Consider the following 22842-nt stretch of genomic DNA (forward strand, 5'->3'; position numbering starts at 1 on the left):
TAATACCAAGTTTATGTATGATTGTAATATGCTTGGATGTAATCAAAGTTATTTATTTATTCAATGATTGATTATTATACACAATTTTATTCTGTACATATCAGCGACAATTTTTTTTTGTTTCTTTCTACAGTGGATAAAAAGAATTGATTTAAGCAATTTATGATTCATCTAACATAAAGGCTTAAGTTGAGTTGCTTGGTATGAACTTAAAATGACTGTTTTTTAAACTTCTAAGGTAATATGTCATTTTCCTGGCATTCAAGATTTGTTGAATTTCTATTTATTTTTTTTTCTCGAGCTAATGTCAATAAACTACACTGCTGTCTATAAGATATTAATAAGTGTAGCTAAAGAAGTATACAAAAAAAATTTTAGATTATTTTGAAGACTTTAAATATGAAGAAATTTTTTGGTCCGAATGGTCATGTTTCGTGAGAATCACCCATATAATGCTATTAATATATTAATATTTAGATTTGGGTTTGAGAAGTCAAAGCACAATGCTTCCTTGAAATTACAGTGGTAGGCAACAGAAAGAAACATTCATTTGGTATAGTAAAAAATATGTTAATAATATTAATATATTATTAACATATTATTAACTACGTTTTTCGAAGCTCTGTCGCCAAGGAAAATATAAAATTCATAGTTTAAGTGACCTTAAGCCTTACACTTGAAGCGATGCAATAATTTCATACTATATAAATAATCTTGCCGCGAAGAATTATTTGGGCTTTAGAACAGACAAATGACTTAAATATTTAAAAGGAAATTAAACATTTTTAAAAAAAGGCCAATTTGGCGACATTTTTCCAACTAGACGAAAATTATAAAAATCACTGCCTTATTCTCAATTTTTGCAAATTTTTATGATCTTTTCTTATGAGCTTTTGCTTTTTAGTACATAGCTCATTTCAATTCATTCTTTTAATACACATTATCAATATTAATTGAGCATTAGTGTCAATAATAATATACAAATTTTTTACGGTTACCCTAATCGCGAATAAGTATCTTTTCTCCTTATTTTTGCTCTTTAGTTCAGAAGTTACTTTTTTTATTTCAAGTAATACATATGACAGACATTAATTAAGCATCATTGTCGTCAATGATAGTAAGACGATTTCTTACGGTTCTTCTAGACAAATAAATACCTTTACACCATTACTTTTGCTTTTTAATACATAGCTTATTTCTTTTATTTCATATCATATATTAATTTCAAAGAGTTCATACCCATCAAGATTACTTTCATCAGAAGTTTTTTTCTCTGGCGACTCACTCCGAAGTTTTTCTAGATCAGGAAGATGGGTGGCACAAGCCGATAAAACACAATCCATGTCTACCTAAATTGAAATAAAATTATATCATGTCAAATTGAATATTCTTTACTAATTTAATCTGTTCTTATCATTCACGTATGTTCTAATACTCAATTTCATGTAGTTTCTCAAACTTTATTAATAATAAAACAACCTAAACCAATTTCACAAACAATAACAAAATATTAAGCAAACGAAATATTTAGTATAATGTAATTATATTTGATTAGATTACCAAATTGCCTTTTATTGCATTTTCCAGAGCTGTTATCAAAAGAGTTGCAACTGCCATCAACTGCCGACATTCTTCCTAAAGAAATAAAAAATTGTACTTCGAAATAAAAAATAATGAACAATAAATTTTTCGCTGTGAATTTTTCGTTTTCTAAATAATTTCTCAGTTTTTTTTTTTTTTTTTTTTTATACTTACGAAAATTCCTGCGAAAGTGTCACTGTTAGTTTCACACTAAAGCAGCGGTGACCAAACATTGACTCAGTGAATAGTTCAATGTAATTACTTTTACGCTATAAAATGAATAAGATCGCTGATCAAATTTCTATTAAAAATGTCATTAATTATACGCCAGCAAGTTGCAAGCGATTCTTGCTCTCAGTGCCAACTATTGTGGCTCAGAGTCATCTCCACAAACGAGATTCCTTGGTAACAGTATCATGAAGCGATCACCCTCTTGTACAAGAGATCATTCTCGATTTTCCAGATTATCGTAGATTAGTACTTCATTAAACTAGTGTTAATAAACTCCTGTTTGTGAAAATTACAACACCATGAAGGAATCGTCATAATTGAATGAAATTTACTACACAGTTGAGTGGTAGTGGTACAAATAAATGATTAAACTTTCAAAGCAAACAAATAATAACAAGAGATCGAAATCAGTATTTTGTGTAGCCACCACGCACCGCAATAAGCGCTGCTACACGACATGGCATGGAGTTAAGCAAATTTTAAATGTCTGTCTAAAGAAGAGCATTCCACATAGTTTGTATGCGTACCCAAAGTTCGTCTGAAGAAGCAACAGGACGAGGATCACGAGCGAGGCACCGACCAACGAAATGACACATATGTTCAATCGGTGACACATATGGGGAATACGCGGGCCAAGGAAGAGGCTGTACCTGTCGCAATGCAAGGAAGGATTGAACAGTCCTAGCAATATGAGGGCGGGCATTGTCTTGTTGAAATACAGCGCCTGGCAAGGCTTGAAGGAAGGGAATAGCTTGGGGCAGTAAAACTTCACTGATGTACCGGTTGTTGTTCAGATTACCCACAATTCATAGCAATTGAGATCGTCCATGATATGCTATGGCATCCCAGACCATAACTCCGGGTGTTCGTCTCCTGTGGCTTTCGATCATGCCCTCCGGAAGGTGGTGTTCGCCGGCATAGCGTCTGTCACGAATGCGGCCATCATGGTACTACAAATTAAAGCGGGATTCGTCAGAAAACACGACACGCTGCCAATCAGCACGCCAGTCCCTATGCTGATTGGCCCATTGTAGCCGCAGGCGGCTATGGTTTAGCGTGATGGTGATCCTGTATAAAGGAGTCCTTGCGCGCAGTCCACGCTGCAGTTGACGTCTACGAATTGATGAAGCACGCAATGAAACACCTGTAGCTATTGACCACTGTGCTGCCAGTTGTCTAGAGAGAGCCGTACGATCTGTCAGCACCATGCGGACCAGGTGTCTATCATCGCGAGCTGACGTGATATTTCGGGGTCCACTCCCGGATATCCGAGTTGTCTGACACTCGTCCGTTAACTGCTTCCAAACACGCATCACTGTGCTTCTGTTACGCTGCACACGAGCGGCTACTGCATGATAAGACAATCCAGCTTCACGAAGGCCGATGATTTTCCCCCTTTCAAACTACGTAAGTTGTTGAAATCTCGCTCTCTTTCGTCAAAGAGGCATAAGTAACGTCTGAGCTAACGTTTACCACTAGCAGATAACCACCGATAACTATACACGCCTCGCTACAGCCGTCTATTTATTCGGATCCATCCGCCGTTCAGAGGGCGCTGCTCAGCATACGCATGCGCTACGGGTCTGAAATTCTAATCATTTGCATATTATGCTCTACTTTGCATTTCCTGAAAATTTCAGCTCAATGTAAGTCCTTCACGGTGTTGCAATTTTCACAAACATGAGTTTAGATTAATTTAATTTCGTGATTAAGTTATTATTTTCCTTCCTTTTAGGTCAACTTTAGGTAGTTAAAAAACTTTTCCCTGCAATGATTATGGGTGAGATTAATTACCTTTGGTTTGTAAGCACAAATTTCTTGAGGCTGGTATTGCTGACCAACTAACTGTAAGCATGATGGATGCTAGAAGATAGGGGTTTAAGATCGCCAAGAGGGTGAACGATTATGGACACCAAGATTAATAGATTTATGGCGATTTAATTCAGGATCATTCCATTTGTTTTCGGGGTATTTTAATGAGATATAAAATTGCTTCGCACGCATAAATGAAAATTATTTTGTGCTTGCACCCCGTCGAAAGCCGAAAACAATAGGTTTTTCCCATTTTTCCACTCACTGTGAACTCGACCATTTGGCACACGTTCTTGCTCACAAACTCTATGGAGTGTCTGCCTTCTTGCATTCAAAACAGCACGAACCGGGTTGATAACCACGTAGCTCAAGGGGAGCCCTTGGAACAGACAAGCATTGACAGATTAATGTTCTCTTAGAGTTCTTTTTTTCAAACGGCTGACTCTGAACAATTACGTTCTTTGCCACGGAATATGTCTGAAGTGTTTCCTGCACCTGGTGAACCTGAGTCATGAAAGCGAGCAAAACTATTCACGTCACACTGCTACAGATGCCCATTCATAGGGTTGGCCACTTTCACACACCACAGGACAAACAATATCCCGAGAGCGATTCGAACCTGCGATCATTGGCTTCGCATCCTGGCCCCCTGGCTGGCCCTTTTAGAATATAGGCAACCTTATTTTTCAAATTTGCTTTCGTGGTATTTTAATAAGAGATAACATTACTCCGGGTGTACGAATAGAATTTTTCTGGTATTCGCGCTTGATCTAACTAAATGAAGCCTATCCTTATGCCAGCCAGGTGGCCGAACGGTTAGCGCGCCTGTCTGTGAAGCCAATGGCTACGGGTTCTAGTCCCTCTCAAGGCAAGGGTTTTTCTCTCTGTTGTGTGTGAAGTGTGAATGCAGCCCACCCTATGAAGGGGTATCTGTGGCAGTGTGGCGTGTATAATGTAGCTCGCCTCCGTGACTCTGGTCTCAAGGTGCTCACGAAGCAACGCAAAATTGGAAACACTTCCGGCACTTTCCATGGTGAAGAACGATTAGTTCATTGACTTACAGTTAAAAAATTCCCATCCTTATCTCTATTTACCAAACCCGAATGAAGAGAAAAATGATAAGTAAGATTCTGAAAAAGTGTTCAGAAATAATGAGCACCGAACTTAACGGTCAAAAAATTATCACACGGTAAGCAAAAGGTTGACCATCCTTGCTTTAAAGTTCTATGCAAAAATATTTCAACTATTAATATTTTGTGGTAAATAAGAATGTATAAGTGTATCTCAATTTTTGGAGAAAATGTTTAATAAGCAACTGTGTTACCTTTGTTTTACAGAAAAAATATAAAACATTGTTTATGCAGGATAATCGTAATGACAGCCTTAAATATAGATTTTTAAAATCTTTGAAAAAATAAGTCAAAAATTGGACGCATTCGGTTGAAAATAATATTAAGGTGAGAAAAAAGCACTTTTTATCTCTGACCAGCAATAATCAAAGCCAGGAAAGGCCAAGGAGGAACTTGAAAAAAAATCTAAAATCAATTTATTTGAAATTGAAGCTTAAAAGCATTTCCCAGTAAAAGTTAAATGCATTCCAGTTTGACAGATAAACTGGCTTTCTAATTGCTCTTTAAACAGTCTCTAGTTTTATTTTTAAAATTAATTTTAATAGGTCATAGTTTGGAAGCGTTTTCTCATTCAAATGTTAAAATTTGGCCAAATATATTTTTGATTTCATTTATTGTAAGAATTCTAAAAATGAATTAAGGGTGTTCATTATAAAAAATCCTGCATCATTGCTCATAATTGGCGGAGCAATTAATTTTGAAACAGAAAAAATATTTTTGGGAAAATATATTTTTTTATTTTTAAAGCATATTTTAATTTTTATACTTTTAGGGTGATTGTTACAATAGTTTCTCTGCCAATATGCCCAATCTTGGAGTCAGTTTGGTGGGTAATACTATCAAAGCGACATTTACTATACTTATAGTTTGTGATATCAATAGTTTATGATATATGATAATCTTAAATTGTTACAATTTTCATTTAAATTTTATTTTTATTGTTTCAGTACACCAATGACTACTTTTAAGAAAAATCAGTTTGAGTTTCTCCTTTAAATATATGTATGTCGCAAGCTATTTGAATTATCCGACACATTGCAACCAGTCGACGTGATTCTGTAATTCACCAGGTTATTTACAAAAACCTCCAGAATTTTCTAATCAGCCTGACAGGTTTTAGTGAGCCCGAATACCTTTAGGCTAATTAGAAAATTAATCTAATTTTTTCCTTAATTCACCTGGTTTATTTGAATTAATTTGCAATTAACCCAAAAACGTGAAGGATTTTTTAACAGCATTATAAAATGTTTATTGCGATAAGCCTAAGCAAAGCCAGTCTAATTGAATAATTCTTCGCCCATTTTTAATTTACCTAAAATCATATAAACTTATTCTAATAAGACTAAAAATATCAAGCGGATTAGAAAAAACCAAAACATTTTTCAATTATTTTGCATAACTGTACTGCTGATATGTAAGTATTGAATAAATTTGCGATGGATAGATTTATTAAGTAGCCAACGACATATATAATAACAATTATTTTGTATATTTATACTTAGTAAAAAATTGTATTGAAATACCTGTAGCTTTTCGCACTTTTTAGCATGTAATACAGATCGTTTCTCAGATTCTTCTATATGTCTTTCAAGGTACTGCAATTCTTTTCTAGCATCTGTAATTAAAAATCTCATATAATGAATATCGTATAAATATGTACTTGAATTGAGATTTTATGCTGTTTTTATTTTGTACATAGGTCTTTAAATCACTTTAAAAAATGAAGAAAACAAATTGGAAAAGTACATACCTTGCAAGTCTAAATCTCGATTATGCTATATCCAATTAAGGAAATATATAGAAAATCTGAAAAGCTTTTACAGGAAAAATTAAAACTACTGTAATATAATGATAGCAGCAGAAAGGGGGGAAAATGCAAATAAACACTTGATTTTTTTGCCTTTTTATATTGCTGTCACTATGTTGTAACCGATACAAATATGCACTATACTAATATCACTAAAAGTAACGGTTTTGCCACTGATACCGGAAGTGTTTTCTGTTACTTTTGAGCAACTGGCCATATTTTTCTATTTTGTAACCTATTGTATTGTTTGTTTTATACGTTTTATTTTTAAAGTGGTGCAAATTGTTGATTATATTAAAATAATAATTGTTGCTGGTGTTTACCTTCAAAATTCTGTTTGAAAGCGCTTACTATAGTGCGTTAGATGGAAGACCACAATTTTACAACTAAAATTCAATCAAACGAGTCTGAAAGCTGAAGCGTGTTAAATAATGTGGTAAAATAATTTCCCGAAATTCGAATTTTAGAAGTTATAGCTTTTAAATACTGAGTGTAGAACGCAACCTATTGAAAAAGTCTTCACAAAATCTGCAGCACAAGTCTTCAATGTCTTTTTTTTATTACAGAAAACAGTACCAATTAACACCTCAAAACTGTTTGCCTTTTATTTTAATGGTATTATTTCTAATCACTATAATAATCCTCAATTTTCGAAGAAGAGTCAGTCAACTTAGAAAATATCGTAAAGTCCTAATGAAATATCATAAAAATACTTTTATTATAAACTTAGACATTTGGATTGTGAAAACGTATATTGTTTTGGATTTAATTCAAATATTAATGTTTCTATAAATAAGATATGCTGAGCATTTAAATAGCTTTTATATTTAAAAAAAAATTAATATACCGCCATTTTTCTCGCACACAACAGCTTCAAAAATAATTCAAAATCTACAAATTTTATATCGTTAGTAAATTTTATACAGCCCTTAATAACAAGCACTATTAAGGATACATATAATTCCACCAATCTTGGTTCTGGTGTATCTTCACTTTGCGTTTCCAAACCTTCGAAGATGAAAACTTCCAATTTGCTCCTCAACTTTTTCAACCAAGATTCCTGAAAAAAATATCGAAACGATTCACTCGAAATAAGCAGATGTAAAGACATACTTATGAATAAAGTTTTTGTTTTGTATGACTTTTACTTGAAATATTTCTGCGAAAGTTGGATGAGTGTTCGGACGAGGGACATAAGGCAGAGCATAAAATGGCAAGAACTCAGTACAATCACTCAAAACAGTTCCTTTGCTCTCCAAGAAATAATGGAAATGGAGCATTGCTTCTTCTACTTCTTCCTTACTCTAAGAGATATAAAATTAATTGAATTGATGTTGACTTTTATTGAACCATGCTACACAGAAATAGTAAACAATGTCAGCTTAAATAGGATGTTTGAAATAAATATGAATCACAATCAATAGAGCATGATTTTATTACCATAAAAAATTCAAAAAAAGTTTATAGAATGTGCTAGTTAGGCGAGGGTTGATTTCAGAATGAAAATCGGTATTTTTTCTTTCATAAAAAAGCATAAAAACAAAACCGTGTATTTAATATTATTTCCTAGTTCCTGCTTTAAATAAAAATGGAGACATCTTCCGGTGTTTTCATATGATTTTCCCATTTAAATCTTATAATAGGTTCTTGAATGTTGTAATTTAAAATTTTGGGAGGAAAACTGAAGGGAAAAAAAATGGGTCTTTTGAAATTTGAAAAATTGTCCTAAAAAAAATGAAATATTTTGAATTTAAGAAAAATATCTTAACCTTTACAAAAAACGCTTAGTTTGAATACTATGGGTATAATGTTCAGATAAATCTCGAAAATTCAATGTCCTGTGATTAAAAAACGAAATACTTCTTTGCACTCAAATGAGTCCATATATAGCTTCAAATTTATATTTTGTGGCTGTTTACAACCGTTTGCTTTCAGGTCGAGACACAGAGAAAGATTTTATTTTACTACATGTATGCATTCCCAAACAGAAATTTCTTTGTCTTAATTTCTGGATTTGAAGAAAAAAAATCTGTCTTCAAATTAATTATTACAAAAGCGAAGATTATTTCAAGCTGTCCTAATCACCGGCATTGAATAGTTGATCCATACCAGATTTGCGACTAGATCAAACTTCTACCTCTCGGTGCTTTTAAATTTAAATCGAACCCAGAAAACAAAGAAACTCCTGGATCAAGAATTCAGGTAAACTCTTGAGGGAAACTAATCCGCATTTGCATTACAAGGAGAGGGAAACCACGGAATCCTCCAATGGCTAACCCCACTACAAAGGAACTCTAACCCATGATCTGCACTGAGAATATTTTTCTACAGCACTAAGATTGGTGTAAGCCAAGGGCGCCGGCAAAATAATATAAAAGGGGGTGCAACCCTCTAACAAACTCCCCCCCCTCTCAATTTTTTTAAAAAAATATTCTGTTATTACATTTTGTTTTGTTATTACATATACTTTCATCTGCTAATTTTTTCAAGATACATTTCTTCATTGTTAACAAGATATTTTAAAAAAAGTACGAATTTTTTTTGTACTTGCAAATTTTGCCACGAGAAACTGTACTGATGGCGCTGGCATAGCTACTGACTTTGAAACACAAATAACTACCAACAGTAGTTTCGTATACTAACGTGTTTGTGCACTCTTAACATTGGTATTTATAGTGTTGATGAAGTTTTTCAGTTGTGAGAAGTCAGTTTGTGTTATACACATTTGTTAAACTAAATAACTAATAGAAAATATATTATTTATATTTTATCAAATGAAATTTAAAAATATAGCTTTGATATATCTGCCAAGTTAGTGCATGCTCAGTGTGCATAAGAAAAGAATCAAAGATGACTCAGAATTCATTGAAAAAGTTGTAAACAGATTAGAACAGCAAACAAGACGATTACATTTCTTGTTTGATTAAACAATTTTTTAATTGTTATATATCAATAATTACTTGATTATTTGTTTTTGAATAAAAATATTTTTAATAGAAATTTTTTATAACAAAATTGTTTTTCTGTATCTCTTAAATTGTTTAAAAAAAAAGCCAGGGGGTGCAAGTGCACCCTCTTGCACCCCGCTGACGGCGCCCTTGGTGTAAGCTGTTAGTACAGTATCTGAATTAACCAATCATTTCCGAGATTCAAATTTGATGATCTTAATTGGTGAGCAAACGCTTATCTTCTCGAATCTTATAACAATGCCTCCATAAACGATTAATTTACAAAGGGATTAAATTGCTTAAAATTGTAATTGGTTAGATTTATTCGAAAGGAAACAAGAATTTTAAATAAGCCTTTAGTTTTTAACAAATAGTTCTTTTTTAACAAATGTATTATTTGCTCTTTTACTAATAGAATTCGATCAAGTTTTTTCAAATTAAATTGTTTCCTTTTTCTTTGTTTATTAATATTAAATTACGAGAATTGAGATCATTTTATAAAAAATGTAAAAAATTAGATATGATGCTGACTTGGGCTCACTTCAAAATTTAAATTGTGGTTGCTAAGAAGGAAATATTTCACGGGCGTGTAAGAGAAATTTTTTCTCAAGCATTCCGTTGCTTAGCCATCATGGGAAAAACTGAATCGACAGGAAGAATGAAAAAAATTTGATCCAACTCAAAGCCTCGCAGTGAAAAGGAATGTGATACAATTTCAACTAAATTACATAATTTTGATACAATTTCTTGACAAAACTTCTCCTAAACGGCGCTATATGTTCCCTAAGTTAACTTATTTAAACGGATAAGGAAAACGAAAATCACACGGAAATAGTGTAATTCTTAATCGTAATGACATTAAAAACCGTAATCAAATATGTTTAGAATGTCGCTAAAGACTCGTGTGTCATGAGATAAATAAGGTTAAAATTAAAATTTTTATCAAAAGAACATAATTGTGTTTAAAAAATAATTATTTGTACTTTTCCCTTTTTTTATGCATTTTGCGATCAAAATGTAATTTATTTCCCATTGTTAGTTATTAAAAAAATATTAACTCCAATGGCGTCCTATAAATTTCTGCAAAATAATAATAATAATAAAGATATTTTTTTTCTTTTTTCATAAATCATCAAAATAAATCAGTACTATAGTTAATAAACAACGCAACACGCTCTACCCGCATCAATGAAATTTGTATCAAGTTATGCAGAATTAAGAGCCTTATTAGCTTAGATATGTCATGCGGGGGCAATGAATTTTCCTTTAAATAATGTTTCACTCATTCTCTTTTCATTTCGAATGTAGGTGGAAAAAGTGAGGAGAAAATAGGCATTAAATAGATACAAAGACACAAGCGGTTACTATAACGTAAGAGGATGAGATAAAAATTATTAAAATATTAAGTTATTGAAAAATATGTGTTTTATTGAAACACTAAATTTAGCTGCTAATATTCACTTACATTTTAAAATATATCATAAAAATGACCAATAATTCTACTTAACGATTAGTAAAATATGCTTATATAACTAAAGAACTTATAATTTATTCACCTTGACTCCACAAAGTTCTGAAGCTAATTCTAATTAAGAGAAATGATTGAAAAAAAAATTAATAAACAGTAAACAAACGGATGAACTTTTGATAAAAGAAAATGCCACACAGACGACAGATTCGTAAGTGGAGAACATCGGAAGAAAATTTCAGCACATCAATTTATGTTAATATTATTATCGAGTCCCCAAATTAAATTATTAAAAAAAAAAAAAACAATTTTTAATAAATAGGTAAAACTATATGGCTGTTACTTCCAAAAAGCGGAAAAAAGTGTCAATTTTTTAATTACCATCTCGTAGCTATTTTTTTCCCAGAACTGATAATACAAAGGAGTTGAGCCACGGTGGCTCAAAGTATAGAGCGTTCGCCCAATAATGAGGCCCCCAGGTTCGAATTCCAGCTGTGCTCCCGGTTCGCACCGACCATATTGCTATCGTGAAATATCCTCAGTGGTAGACGGGTTATGAATTAGAATCCTCCTGCCATCGGGGTGAACATATGATATTTTCGTGGTTTTCTTCTCCATGTAACGCAAATGCGAGTTAGTTTAGTCATAAAGTCATCCATGAAACCTAGTTTGCCTCAAAACTTGAGAAGAGGCTCCCCTTGTCTTCTTTATTGGGTTCAAAATTACAAGGCTACGGAGTTAAACATTCTTCGTAAACTCAGATTTTAGTTGTTATTCAACGCCAGTTATAAAACTAAATATAAATGAGTTGTTTCGAAAAAGAAACTGCAAAAATAAATAATTAAAAAAAAAAAAAAAAAAAAAACGGAAACATGGTGCCATTTTCAGACAAAAGAGTGCGTGGCTGCAACATTTCGCTAAGAATGTGTAGCATTCACATTTTCCTTTCCAATAATTTTTGAGTTATGAGAGTGGTTGTGAAAATTTTCTAAAACTGAGACAGAGACGGTGGCATTATTAACCTTTTGCGGTCGTATGTCTACACTATGCCACCAACGCTTTTTTACCGTTCCAATCGTATGTCTGCTCTCTGCCACCATACCAAAGAACCATACTGATCTTATAAGTCGACAAGCTTCGGAGATACGTAGAATTCGAAATAATATTTTATAAATAGTGCTTAAGTAAATTAATTCCGACCAGCATGACACCCATGTATAAACTTAATACGACCGCAAAGGGTTAAAGCGATATATGAGTTCCGTATCTCACCTCTGTTTGAGAGATATAACACCACTTTAAACATGATAATTATAAGAATTTAACAAGCCGAATATTTTCTCTTTCGAAACTGATATGATGATTAAAATAATATCGAGCTATACACTTTAATGCGTTATTACATGGATTTTAGCTACGATCTTGAGAAGTTTTTCTGACCATGAATTCTGTTTACCCGAGATTTTAATTCCATACAATCAATAGCATATCTTCCTCTAAATTTATTCAATGATCCTTTTCACTTCATTTCATCGCTTAAAATGTAATAATTTTCAAGGATAAAAGAATACACATTACATCATACAGAGATATTTAATCAAATGTCTCTATAAAAACGTTTGCCATTTGCAGAGATTATTTTATAAGACTTATAAAAAGCATATGTCATGGTAAATAATGACATCAACAGCTATCTTTGTAATCGTAAGGCAGCGATTTTATGCTATTATATTTCTTCATTACGTATACAAAAAACATAACGCTCTCGCACTATTAGCATTTACCAATTACATCCCATTTCTAAGCTTTTTCTTCTCATCTAGTTATGAATATTAAATAATGTATTATGTTTCAAGTAAATTTTGATAAGTTATTCAAATTTACATTTATTTGTTTAAAGATACCTTTCTGTAAATTTAAAAACTTTTAAATCCTAAATGGGCACAACAACTAAAATGCTTTTAAATTAGAACTATTTAGATTTTTTTTTAAAATTTCTGTGCATGCATTTTCATTTTTTTGAAAATATATTATTATTTTATTACACATAGAGACAAAAAATATATTGAGAACGCATTTTCCAATTATTTTATAACAATCTATTTTACAACCTTTGACATCATCTACAAGCTTTTCAGAAAATGTTAAAGAATGAACGGTCATTTGTCCCATTGTTCAGGCTTGTAATCAGATTTCATTTAAAAAACATACCAAATTTTAAATACAATTTTTTATATAATTATCACCATTATGCAACACTTTTTAACCTTATTAGCCGAAGCAGAAAAATATACACATTAAAAGAGACAAAAATTCATAAATAATTGGAAAAAGATATAATCGATATCTGACGAATCATTATTATAGTCAATTAATATCAGAAATAGGGATTATAAACAGCGAAAGTCGTGAAATGAAGGTAAAAGGCATTAAATCAAACTAAAAGTTTTTTTTTTCGATAGCTTTTTTCAATTCCATCCCGTAATTGAGCTGAGATTGATGCTTGTATTGACCTCTACATCGGGATAGACCTCGGTAAGGTTTCGTCAGATTTTGTTAAAGAATTTTTTATATCTCATTTAATTTTTAGTTTGCTCTATGCATATTTTTGCTTTTATTTTATACGGATTTTAAACTTGTTCTAAAGGTGGTAATTATATAAACCCTTTGAGCAACTGTGACTCACAGGATAGAGCGTTCGCCCAATAATGAGTTGACCCAGTTCGAGTTCCAGCAGTGCTCTCGGCTCGCACCGACCATATTCTATCGTAAAATATCCTCAGTGGTAGACAGATCATGGGTTAGAATCCTCGTGCCATCGGGCTAACCATGGAAGATTTTCGAGGTTTTATTCTCCATGTAGCGGAAATGCGGGTTAGTTTCGTTATAAAGTCCTCCACGAAAGCTTGTTAGCCCCAATGTTTGAGCCAGGAGTTCCCTTGTCTTCTGGATTGTGTTCGAAATTACAAGGCTGCGAAGTTGAACATTGGTAGTCGTAAACTCAAAGATGGGTCGACTGTTTAACGACGGTTATAAAATAAAATAAAAAAAGTGGCGTTAGTAACAACAATAATTCTCTTCAAAATAGCTTTCTTTTTCGCTCTTACTTCAATAAAAAATTAATCTATAAATTATAATCAACTTTAGAAAAGAAAAAAAATTATGGAAAGAAAACTTACCCAATGATCTACTTTTCTCATTGGTAAAACAGCAAAATGTAACTGTAAGTTGAACTCGAGCTTTTGACAAAACACATTGTTTTCTCTAAGTTCAGGATTAATGTGTGTTTCCCAAGCTGAGAAAAATTCAGTTCGTTGACCATTATCAAAGTGATCTAATAATTCAGTCTAAAAATGAACAAAAATAAGATTCTTTTACTAGAAAAAATTATATAAATTGCAATACAAATTTAAAGTAATCGAAGTAGTAATAATAGTTTTTACGAACTTTGATTTTCAAAATTCTTTCGTCTCTTCTGCTTTTCCCAGCTTGTTCCTGGATGGGTTTACCTAATTTTTGACATTCTTCTTCAAACGTTGATAATGTTTTTGACAATTTTGAAAATTCTAAAAACTGTTAAATATATCCACATTAGTGGTATTCTTTGTACAAGCAATTTTTCAAAAGAATTATAAAAGTTAAAAATGAAAATTTTAAATATTAATTAACAATTTTTAGAAATATTAAAATTAGTTTAATATTGTTTTAAGTTCTAACAAATATGTAATGCAAATAATATGTTTTTATGAGCATAGAAAATTCATTTTAGTGATTTATTACTTTTTAGTTTTCGCTTATTAATTGAATTTTTAACGAGATACCAATCACTCAAAGAAATATGTGTTTATCATATAATTTCATGGCTGAAAAATTAACTCAAAAATTTGAATACTTAAAAGTAATATTATTTTTAGATTTAAAAAAAAAAATGAAAATAAAAATAAATTTATTTTTAGATAGAAAAAGAATAGAAAAAGTTGAAGTTCAAAATTTGTTACATTACAAATATCAGAACTATTACGGACTTTCAGACTTTTAATAATTTAAAATAGAAAATTAGTAACATATATGTTCAATCAGAACCAATATAGTTTTGGATTTTCAAAGGATTGCAAGTGCATCTTTTTGTCTCCCATGCTGGAAATTACAAAAATTATACTGTTTTCGTAATAAAAGATTTAAGTTACAATTTGATAGAATTAAAAAATACTTATTAAAATAATTTATCTTTATATTATTTATTAGAATTGACTAGGATGGAATTGATTAGAATTGACTAGGAAACAGGAAAAAAAAGTAATTTAATAAATTTTTAGTTTCTTGCTATGAATAACAAACCTCTTTAATAATTGCATTTAAATCTCCTTCTTCAGATGACACAGATCCAGACATATTGAGCAAAACACAGTTTGTTTAAATATTTGAAAATATTACAAAAAAGGTTAAAACATTTTTTTAAACTTTATTTAAGAATGTTAAAATTCATAAAATTGTAGCAAAATTTCTATAGTTATTTGACTATAAATTTCACTGTCGCTTCCATCTTTTTAGAGAAAAAAGCTCTCGATAAAAAAACGAGTGAGCACGATGAACTTCAAGGCTTGTTTACCTTTCAAAGCTTATCATGTAACCATAGCAACCGCAGGTGAAGGTGATAATTGTAGGAAATATATCAATATAATTTGATCAGCTTGAAATAAATTGTTAAGGATTTATGTATTTCGTCTTATTAATCCTTAACGACGTGAAGAAATTGAAAAGATTTACTTGAAACATTTCTAAAAAAATTGCAAAATACTTTGAAAAAAATTTGAGAGAAAGTGTATTATTTTATGGAGAAATTGATGCCATTTTTCAAAACATAATAATTATCATAATTTTGGAAATAGTTTAAAATCTGTAAAACTATCATAAACTGATGATTTAAAGAAGGATAAGAATCTATCTTCCAATTATGCTTCATTTTTCGAACTATTAGTTTATTTTTATTGGATAATACAGATTTTTCTTCTTTTTTTGCGTTATATGGTTATATGAATTCGGCAACAGCTTATTTTCATGACATCAACAACATGGCAGTAGTAATAATATTTAGCTTTGTGACGTCCACATAATTTAAGCTGTCTGCTACTTGGTTCTGTTTTAATGGCTATTGATATTGAATCAGAACTGTCAAAATAATGATTATTTAACTCTTCTATTTATTTATAATGAGGGAAAGTGTTAAAACTAATGAAATGTTTATTATTAGAGCTCTTGAAAAAATACTAAATGATCGCGAAATCAAGCGATCACATCATACACAGTTGCGAAAAGCATGTGAAACTGCTTTAGGTAAGAATTTTAATTTCAGGCAACGTTATAGACACAAAATAAATCATAAACTTTGACCCATGATCTATTTTGCTCATTTTTGTACAGTTAGAATTGTAGCGGTCATTCCTGCTATTATCTCGTCACATTAGGTCTGAGGTTATAAAAGCAAAAAATCTGATTCATTCTGTCAGTAATTTGTTAAGAAATAGTTATTAAACTGAAGAATTTTGTCCGTGGTTTACTGATTTTATGATTAAATTTACTATAAATTGTTAATTATCGAAATGTGTTTATTTTTAGTTTTAAAATTTTAGTGTTCTTTTTAATTGCATCTAACTATTGGGGATATTTCCTCATCGATACTTGTTCGTGCAAATGGCAATCACCAAAGCGCCTTAAGCATTATAAATTTGCAAATTTAAAAAAAAAAAATGTGCAGAGATTTGCCCGGAGTAGCTGCAAATTAGATTCCTCCTGTGATGTCTTTTTAGTTTCTCGCAGGCCACTGCCCGGAAGTTTGGCTATTAATTTGGCACCACTACCGATACAAAATTCCACTTTTCTCCATTTGTTTGCAATACATGTGACTGTGTTTGCTCTTGTATTTAACTGGAAGATTTCTGTATAAGTACTTGCAACATAAAAGTCATTATATTTGAGGACAAGCATGCAGTGATTCTTGAGAATCTAGAAAAAATATTACAGAAGGGGGCCAATTCAAAGCATAATCTCGTAGCCAATTATTGGGCCAACCACTGCATAGTTTTTCCCCCCTCAAATTTTTGGAAGTTCAAAACCCTTTTAGCATGCTTACTATTTACTTGATTTGAACATGTACTGAGAGGGTAGTCTCCCATTTATAATAAATTTATCTATAGTTGATTGAAGCGTTTTAATTGAATCAATAGTGACTATCTGTTTTAATTCACTTTTTTTAAACTTAGAGCTTTGAGAAAATTTATTTGAATTTTGAATTAAAACTCAATTTTTTCCCCCCAATGAACTTTTTAAAATTTTTTTTTATCACACTCTTGTCATAAACTTATCGATTTTGTGAAAATAGCCCCTGATTGGAAAATTTTTTTATCATGTGAAATTAGTAAATTGTTTTTTAAATATGCAATAATTTATGAATTTTTCATAAATTTACTTGACCTAAATTATGTTAGTTTCAAATGAAAAACCTTAAAGTGTGCATAAAGATGAAAAGCCAACCATATGTTTAGTTTACAATGTTTTGATTAGATGCAATAATAAGTTTATTTATCAAAATATATTGTGTTAATAAAAACCAGAAATATATAATAATTAAAAAATTAGCAGATTTAGATAAAATGAAAACCTTTCTGCGAATACAAAATCTCAATTAAATGACTTTCTTTATGCATTGATTAACTCTTGTAACGAGTTTTATCCCTCTGTCGCTACCTCATTTTGGCAAAATTCATTTGAAAATGAAGAATTTTTATGGAATTTTGTATTGGTTTATATCACATAAATGAATTTGTTAAAAAAAAAAACACATAAAAGCTGAAAGTAGATATCCAAAAAAATTTTATGCAAAAACACTTTTAAAATAATTCAAAAGATACTTGAAATTTGAGGAAGAAAAAGGTTTAAGTAGGAAACATTTATTCACAGAATGTCATCCACGTTTTAATAAAAATATCGTTGCAAGATTTTATTTATTTAACTAAATTGTGTGAATTTGAATCACAATGAGTGAATTTTAAATCACATGAATATAAATCTGGACATTTAATTTTAAAATTGCATAAGTACAAGGCTCAATGTTTAATTTTAAAATGTAGTTAATATGAATCTTGATGTTTCATTTTAAAATCGTTTGATTGCTGATTACGATAAATAATTATTAAGTCACTTGAACACGAATCATATATGTGGCTAGCTTTTAAATTGTGTGAATATGAGACACAATATTTGATATAAGATCATGAAAATACTAACCACGATACACGACCTGGAATCACATAAAAAGGTATCATAATGTGTGACTTTAAATCGTGTTAATGTAAATTTTTAATCATGTTTGCATTAGTAGGCAAGAGCGTAAAATATTATTATTTTTCTTTTTTAGTAATAGTAAAAAATTTTATGCAGTGGTGATAGGTTTTATGTGAGCGGCATTCACACATATTATACGAGTGTGAAAATCAGCGTCATTTAATTTATTAATGCTGAGAGTAAATTTGTAGCTGAATTTGCAAGCCGTTTAACCGTTATGCCTACTTTGAAAAATTCATTCCCAAGCATTATTTGGACTCTAAAATGTTAAAGTACCTAATATATTTTCTAAGAGCCATAGTAGCTCTGGGGATGGAGTGTTTCTCTCCCAAAGTAACCCAGGTTGGAATCCCAGCAGAGGCTGGTTTATATGAAATCTGCTTTTGGCTTACACCGCCCATAGCACTTACGTAAAATATCCACAATGACAACATCCCCTTAACATATTTCTAACTGAGGAAGACTTTTGTGGTTTTCCACTCCTTTTTACTCAAATGTGGGTTACTTCTATCAAAAAGTATGCCCTGAAGACTAGTTTGTCCCAAAGTTTGATCCAGGTGGAGTGTCTTTGTCTTCTGTGTTGGGTTCAAAATTACAAGGCTACAGAAGTGAGCATTGAAAGTCATAAACTCAGAATTAGGTCGGCTGTTAAACGCAGGTTATAAAATTAAATGTATTCTCGACTGTACTGAGAAATTTTTCAGGAACAAAAAAATAAGTAAGGTACATATCTCTGATACTCCTTTTATAGATCCTTCCAGTTGTAGTAAATGTGTAGGTTACTCTCTAAATTTTTTAGTGTGTTTTGCGACTTTATTTTAATTTTAATTTTTGTTTTTCAGGAGAAATAAAGAATGAATACAGGGAAACAAGGTAATATATTTGTCTTAAAATTGTTTTAATGTTCTTACATAACTATTCAAGTGTTTTTACTTTTTGTGTAGTCACTTTGTAATCGGAGTAAAAAACATAATCAATTTGTTTTTATAAAATTTTAAACAAACTTTTTCTATAAAATTTATTTGACATTCTAACTTGTTTTATAATTTAGATTATTATTATTTTTTTTTAGTTGTACTTTAATTTTATTTTTTTCAATTCAGTAAATTAAAGAATATTTCTGATTAAAATCTGTAAAATTACAGTATTATTTAGGTTTAAACGAGAAATTTAATGATAAAATTTAAATTATGAATTTTGCAATGTAAATGCAATTCATATTTCTCAAATATATGGAAATAAAATACTAAAAATTAAGGCCATTAATATTCCTTTTGATAAGTTTATTAAAAAAAAGTTTTTAACTCTTTTTCTTATCAATTCTATGAGAAATAATGTAGCTTTATTTCAATTAAAATTATGCATTGCATCATACTTTCTGAATTTTTTTTCTTTATTAATATTTTTTTCTTCTTTTTTTTAAATATTTATATTCAAGTTTGTATTTAATTACAATACAGGTATTTGTTTAATTTTTTATCTAAGATTTCATTTGCTTACCAGATTTTTTGGTGAAATTATTTTACTGTTTATATGATATTTTTCATTTTGACCTGATAATTAAGTTTCAGAATTATTATTTGAATTTTTAGTTTTTAATAATGTAAGTCAAATGACTTACCTGAAATGTCACTCAAGAAAAGTGTCAGAAATTTCATAATTAAATGGACAGAAATGTTATTTATTAATTTAGTTTCCAAATTTTGTTTATTTTATTGCAATTAAAAAAAACATGTTTATCTTTTTTTAAGTGTCTGTTTATTTCTAATTTGTCAGTTATTTATTTTTTTGATTATTTATCTCAATTCTTACACTTAGTATTTCACTTTTTTTTCAGGGATTCCACTAATACAGGGTGAGCTATGAAAATTTAATGAATCAAAGTTTTTAAATTGTTGATTATTTACATGTTTCAAAATTCTTTAGTCTTTATATTGCTCAAAAAATATGATTTTTTTCTCTTATTTTTGAAATTTATAAAATATATTCGAATTCAGTTCATGTTAAAAAAAAAAAATAGTAAAATAAATAAATAAAAAAAATATGAAGTTATATGTTGGAAAAAATAGGAAATGCATTTCCAATTTCTGTTTTCTTATTAAAATGTATAGACAATTATTAAATCTCTGTGCTAATTAATTTTATAGTAAAATAAAATTTTATTCAGTCATAATTGATGTGAAAAAGTATTAATTTCTATTTTACATTGTAGAACTGTTTTAATGATTATTTTTACACTATCAACAGGGCCGGATTGACCTATAGGCACACTAGGCACGTGCCTAGGGCCTACGAAATTCAGGGGCCTACGAAAAACTTGGGAGAAAAAAATTTGTTGACAAAAATAATTTAGCTTTAAAAACAACAAGTGTATTTTGCACAAAATTATGAAGATACAAATAAAAATATAATATTTTACGGTAATAAATTATTTTGCAGAATCTTATGATCTAATATATTACTTTTTTGCGATTTTTGGATTCAACGAAATCTTGTATTATGCTGTCGAATTCCTAACTACGCAAAATGTCGGATTCAATAGACTTAAGTGCGAGCGATGCCAAACGATCTTGATTCATTGTTGAAAGCAAATAATTTTTTATCAATTTTAATCTGGAGAAAGATCTTTCTTCTTCTACATTTGATCCAAGAATCGACAAATATATTCTTAATGCAATGTGAACGTTAGGAAAAGTATTCACAAGTTTATCTTTAATTTGAGCCTTCGATATTTCTTGTGCAGATTTATGTTTATACAAATTTGAAAATAGTAAAAATTCATCTACAAGGTTTTCCTCTAAATCGGATGAGTAAATTTTCACCAAATTTTGCGCTTTTAGTTTAATCTCAGATTCTGACAAATTTTTGTGAACAAGAAAACCGAAATTATCGTACAAATCACTGTAAGCTTTACGCCTTTTAGTCATTTCTGAAATTAATACATCTAAAATGGCGTAATACGTTTCCATACGAAGAAAATTTCAGCATATATTTTGAAAAGAGGGGAGGAGTGGGGGAAGGAGGGGAGGGCCCATAAACGGCTGTGCCTAGGACCTACGAAAGGTATAATCCGGCTCTGACTATCAAGCAATGCATGTATACATAAGTTATCATTTCCTTTGCATTTTCTAGTCAATTTTATTTTAGTTACTTGCATGTTATATTTATGAATTTAATTCCCTTACTCTAAAATAAATCTTACAACTGTTTTATTAAATGTGAAATATATATTAAAAAAAAGAAAAAAGAAACATTTTACTAGGTGATTCAAAAAAAAAAATTGGAAATCTTCAAATATATCTGTATCTTTAAAGTATCTGTTTTTTTTTGCATATATATTTTAAAATTGTCCAGGTTTTAAATGCAGCTACTATTTTGAATTGAAAAAATATATATGTTTTAATAGTCTCAAAGTATATGTAAAAAAAATTTTTTTCTTTTCTTTTCAGCAATATGTAAGTTTGTAATTATTGTATTAATTTGTTAAAAAATATTTTTCATTCTATTATGTCTATATTGTATAAATTGTTATAATCAATATCTAACTATTTTATTAATTTATCTGTATACAGTGATCACATATAGTTTTTTATATTAATTGCTATGATATAACTGAAGAAATAAAATTTCATGATTAAAACACTTTCTAGAAAGTGTAATTTTCGAATTTATTATTGTTAAGTCATTCATACCATTGAATGATTATGGAGGCAGGGTAGCTCAGAAGGATAGGGGGCTCTTCTCCCAATGAGGTGAACTGGGTTCGAATCTCAGTGATGGCTGGTCGATGCGGATTCGGTACCCGCCTCGCACCGACCACAATGCTGACATAAAGTTTGATTAGTGGCTGACAGATCATGGTTTAGAGCCCATTGCCATCAGACTAGCCGTGGGTGTTTTCTGTGGTTTCTCTCTCCATGTAACGCAAATGCTGGTTAGTTCCATCAAAGAGTCCTCCTTGGAGGCAAAGTTTCTCCCAATACTTGATCCAGAAGTTCTCTTGTCTACTGGATTGGGTTCAAAATCGCAAGGCTACGGAGTTTAACAGTAGAAGTCGTAAACCCAAAATTTGGTCGGCTGTTCGACAACGGTTATAAAATATAAAAGCATTAATTAATGATCATTATTTTATTGAATAAGGCATTGTAGTTAAATTGTGAAAGTGTTGCTAGTATCCCTAAAATTCTCACATCAGTTTAAGGTAAACATTATCTCCTGTTTTTTTTTTCTTTTTTTTTTCTTTCAGATAGCTTAGAAACATATTTTATTTTCTCCAACAAAAACATTTAATACATTCTAACCTCATTAACGCGAAATCGCTTAGCGTGAAATATAGCTTTACATGAGACACATGTCTGGTCCCGTGAGTCAGCAATCAATTATTATTGTATTATACATGTTCAACATGAAATTTCCAAACTGGTTATCGCTTAACATGAAAGGAAGCTGGACACAACACAGATAAGAAGCATTTGAATAAAGTGCCAATTATTCATTTTGAGTGCCAATTATTCATAATTATTT

At 30.4% G+C, this 22842-nt stretch overlaps 2 protein-coding genes across 5 annotated transcripts in view; one reads left to right on the forward strand and one right to left on the reverse strand.

Annotated features, from left to right (window-relative positions):
* Window positions 1-15799, reverse strand: part of LOC107453923 (lisH domain-containing protein ARMC9) — a 126152-nt gene extending 110353 nt beyond the window's left edge. The window contains exons 1-9 of one of the 3 annotated variants that reach the window (XM_087165763.1): window positions 15316-15794; window positions 14425-14550; window positions 14157-14324; window positions 7710-7865; window positions 7517-7621; window positions 6505-6529; window positions 6278-6369; window positions 1561-1635; window positions 1240-1349 (exon numbers count right to left, since the gene is read on the reverse strand). In XM_087165763.1, the coding sequence (XP_087021889.1) occupies window positions 1240-1349; window positions 1561-1635; window positions 6278-6369; window positions 6505-6529; window positions 7517-7621; window positions 7710-7865; window positions 14157-14324; window positions 14425-14550; window positions 15316-15369 (911 nt within the window). In that variant the 5' untranslated portion in view covers window positions 15370-15794. Of the gene's footprint in view, window positions 1-1239; window positions 1350-1560; window positions 1636-6277; window positions 6370-6504; window positions 6530-7516; window positions 7622-7709; window positions 7866-14156; window positions 14325-14424; window positions 14551-15315 lie in introns of all 3 variants that reach the window. The other 2 variants (XM_087165765.1, XM_087165764.1) reach the window with 2 other exon arrangements.
* Window positions 15800-16030: 231 nt separating this feature from the next.
* Sec71 (ADP ribosylation factor guanine nucleotide exchange factor Sec71) overlaps window positions 16031-22842 on the forward strand; it is a 62917-nt gene continuing 56105 nt past the window's right edge. The window contains exons 1-3 of one of the 2 annotated variants that reach the window (XM_016070935.5): window positions 16031-16311; window positions 19161-19191; window positions 20156-20173. In XM_016070935.5, the coding sequence (XP_015926421.1) occupies window positions 16188-16311; window positions 19161-19191; window positions 20156-20173 (173 nt within the window). In that variant the 5' untranslated portion in view covers window positions 16031-16187. The remainder of the gene's footprint in view (window positions 16312-19160; window positions 19192-20155; window positions 20174-22842) is intronic. The other variant, XM_071178743.2, reaches the window with a different exon arrangement.

The sequence above is a fragment of the Parasteatoda tepidariorum genome, chromosome 6 (genome assembly GCF_982258835.1).
Source record: "Parasteatoda tepidariorum strain Cologne lab strain chromosome 6, Ptep-v5.0, whole genome shotgun sequence".
Classification (NCBI taxonomy): domain Eukaryota; kingdom Metazoa; phylum Arthropoda; class Arachnida; order Araneae; family Theridiidae; genus Parasteatoda; species Parasteatoda tepidariorum.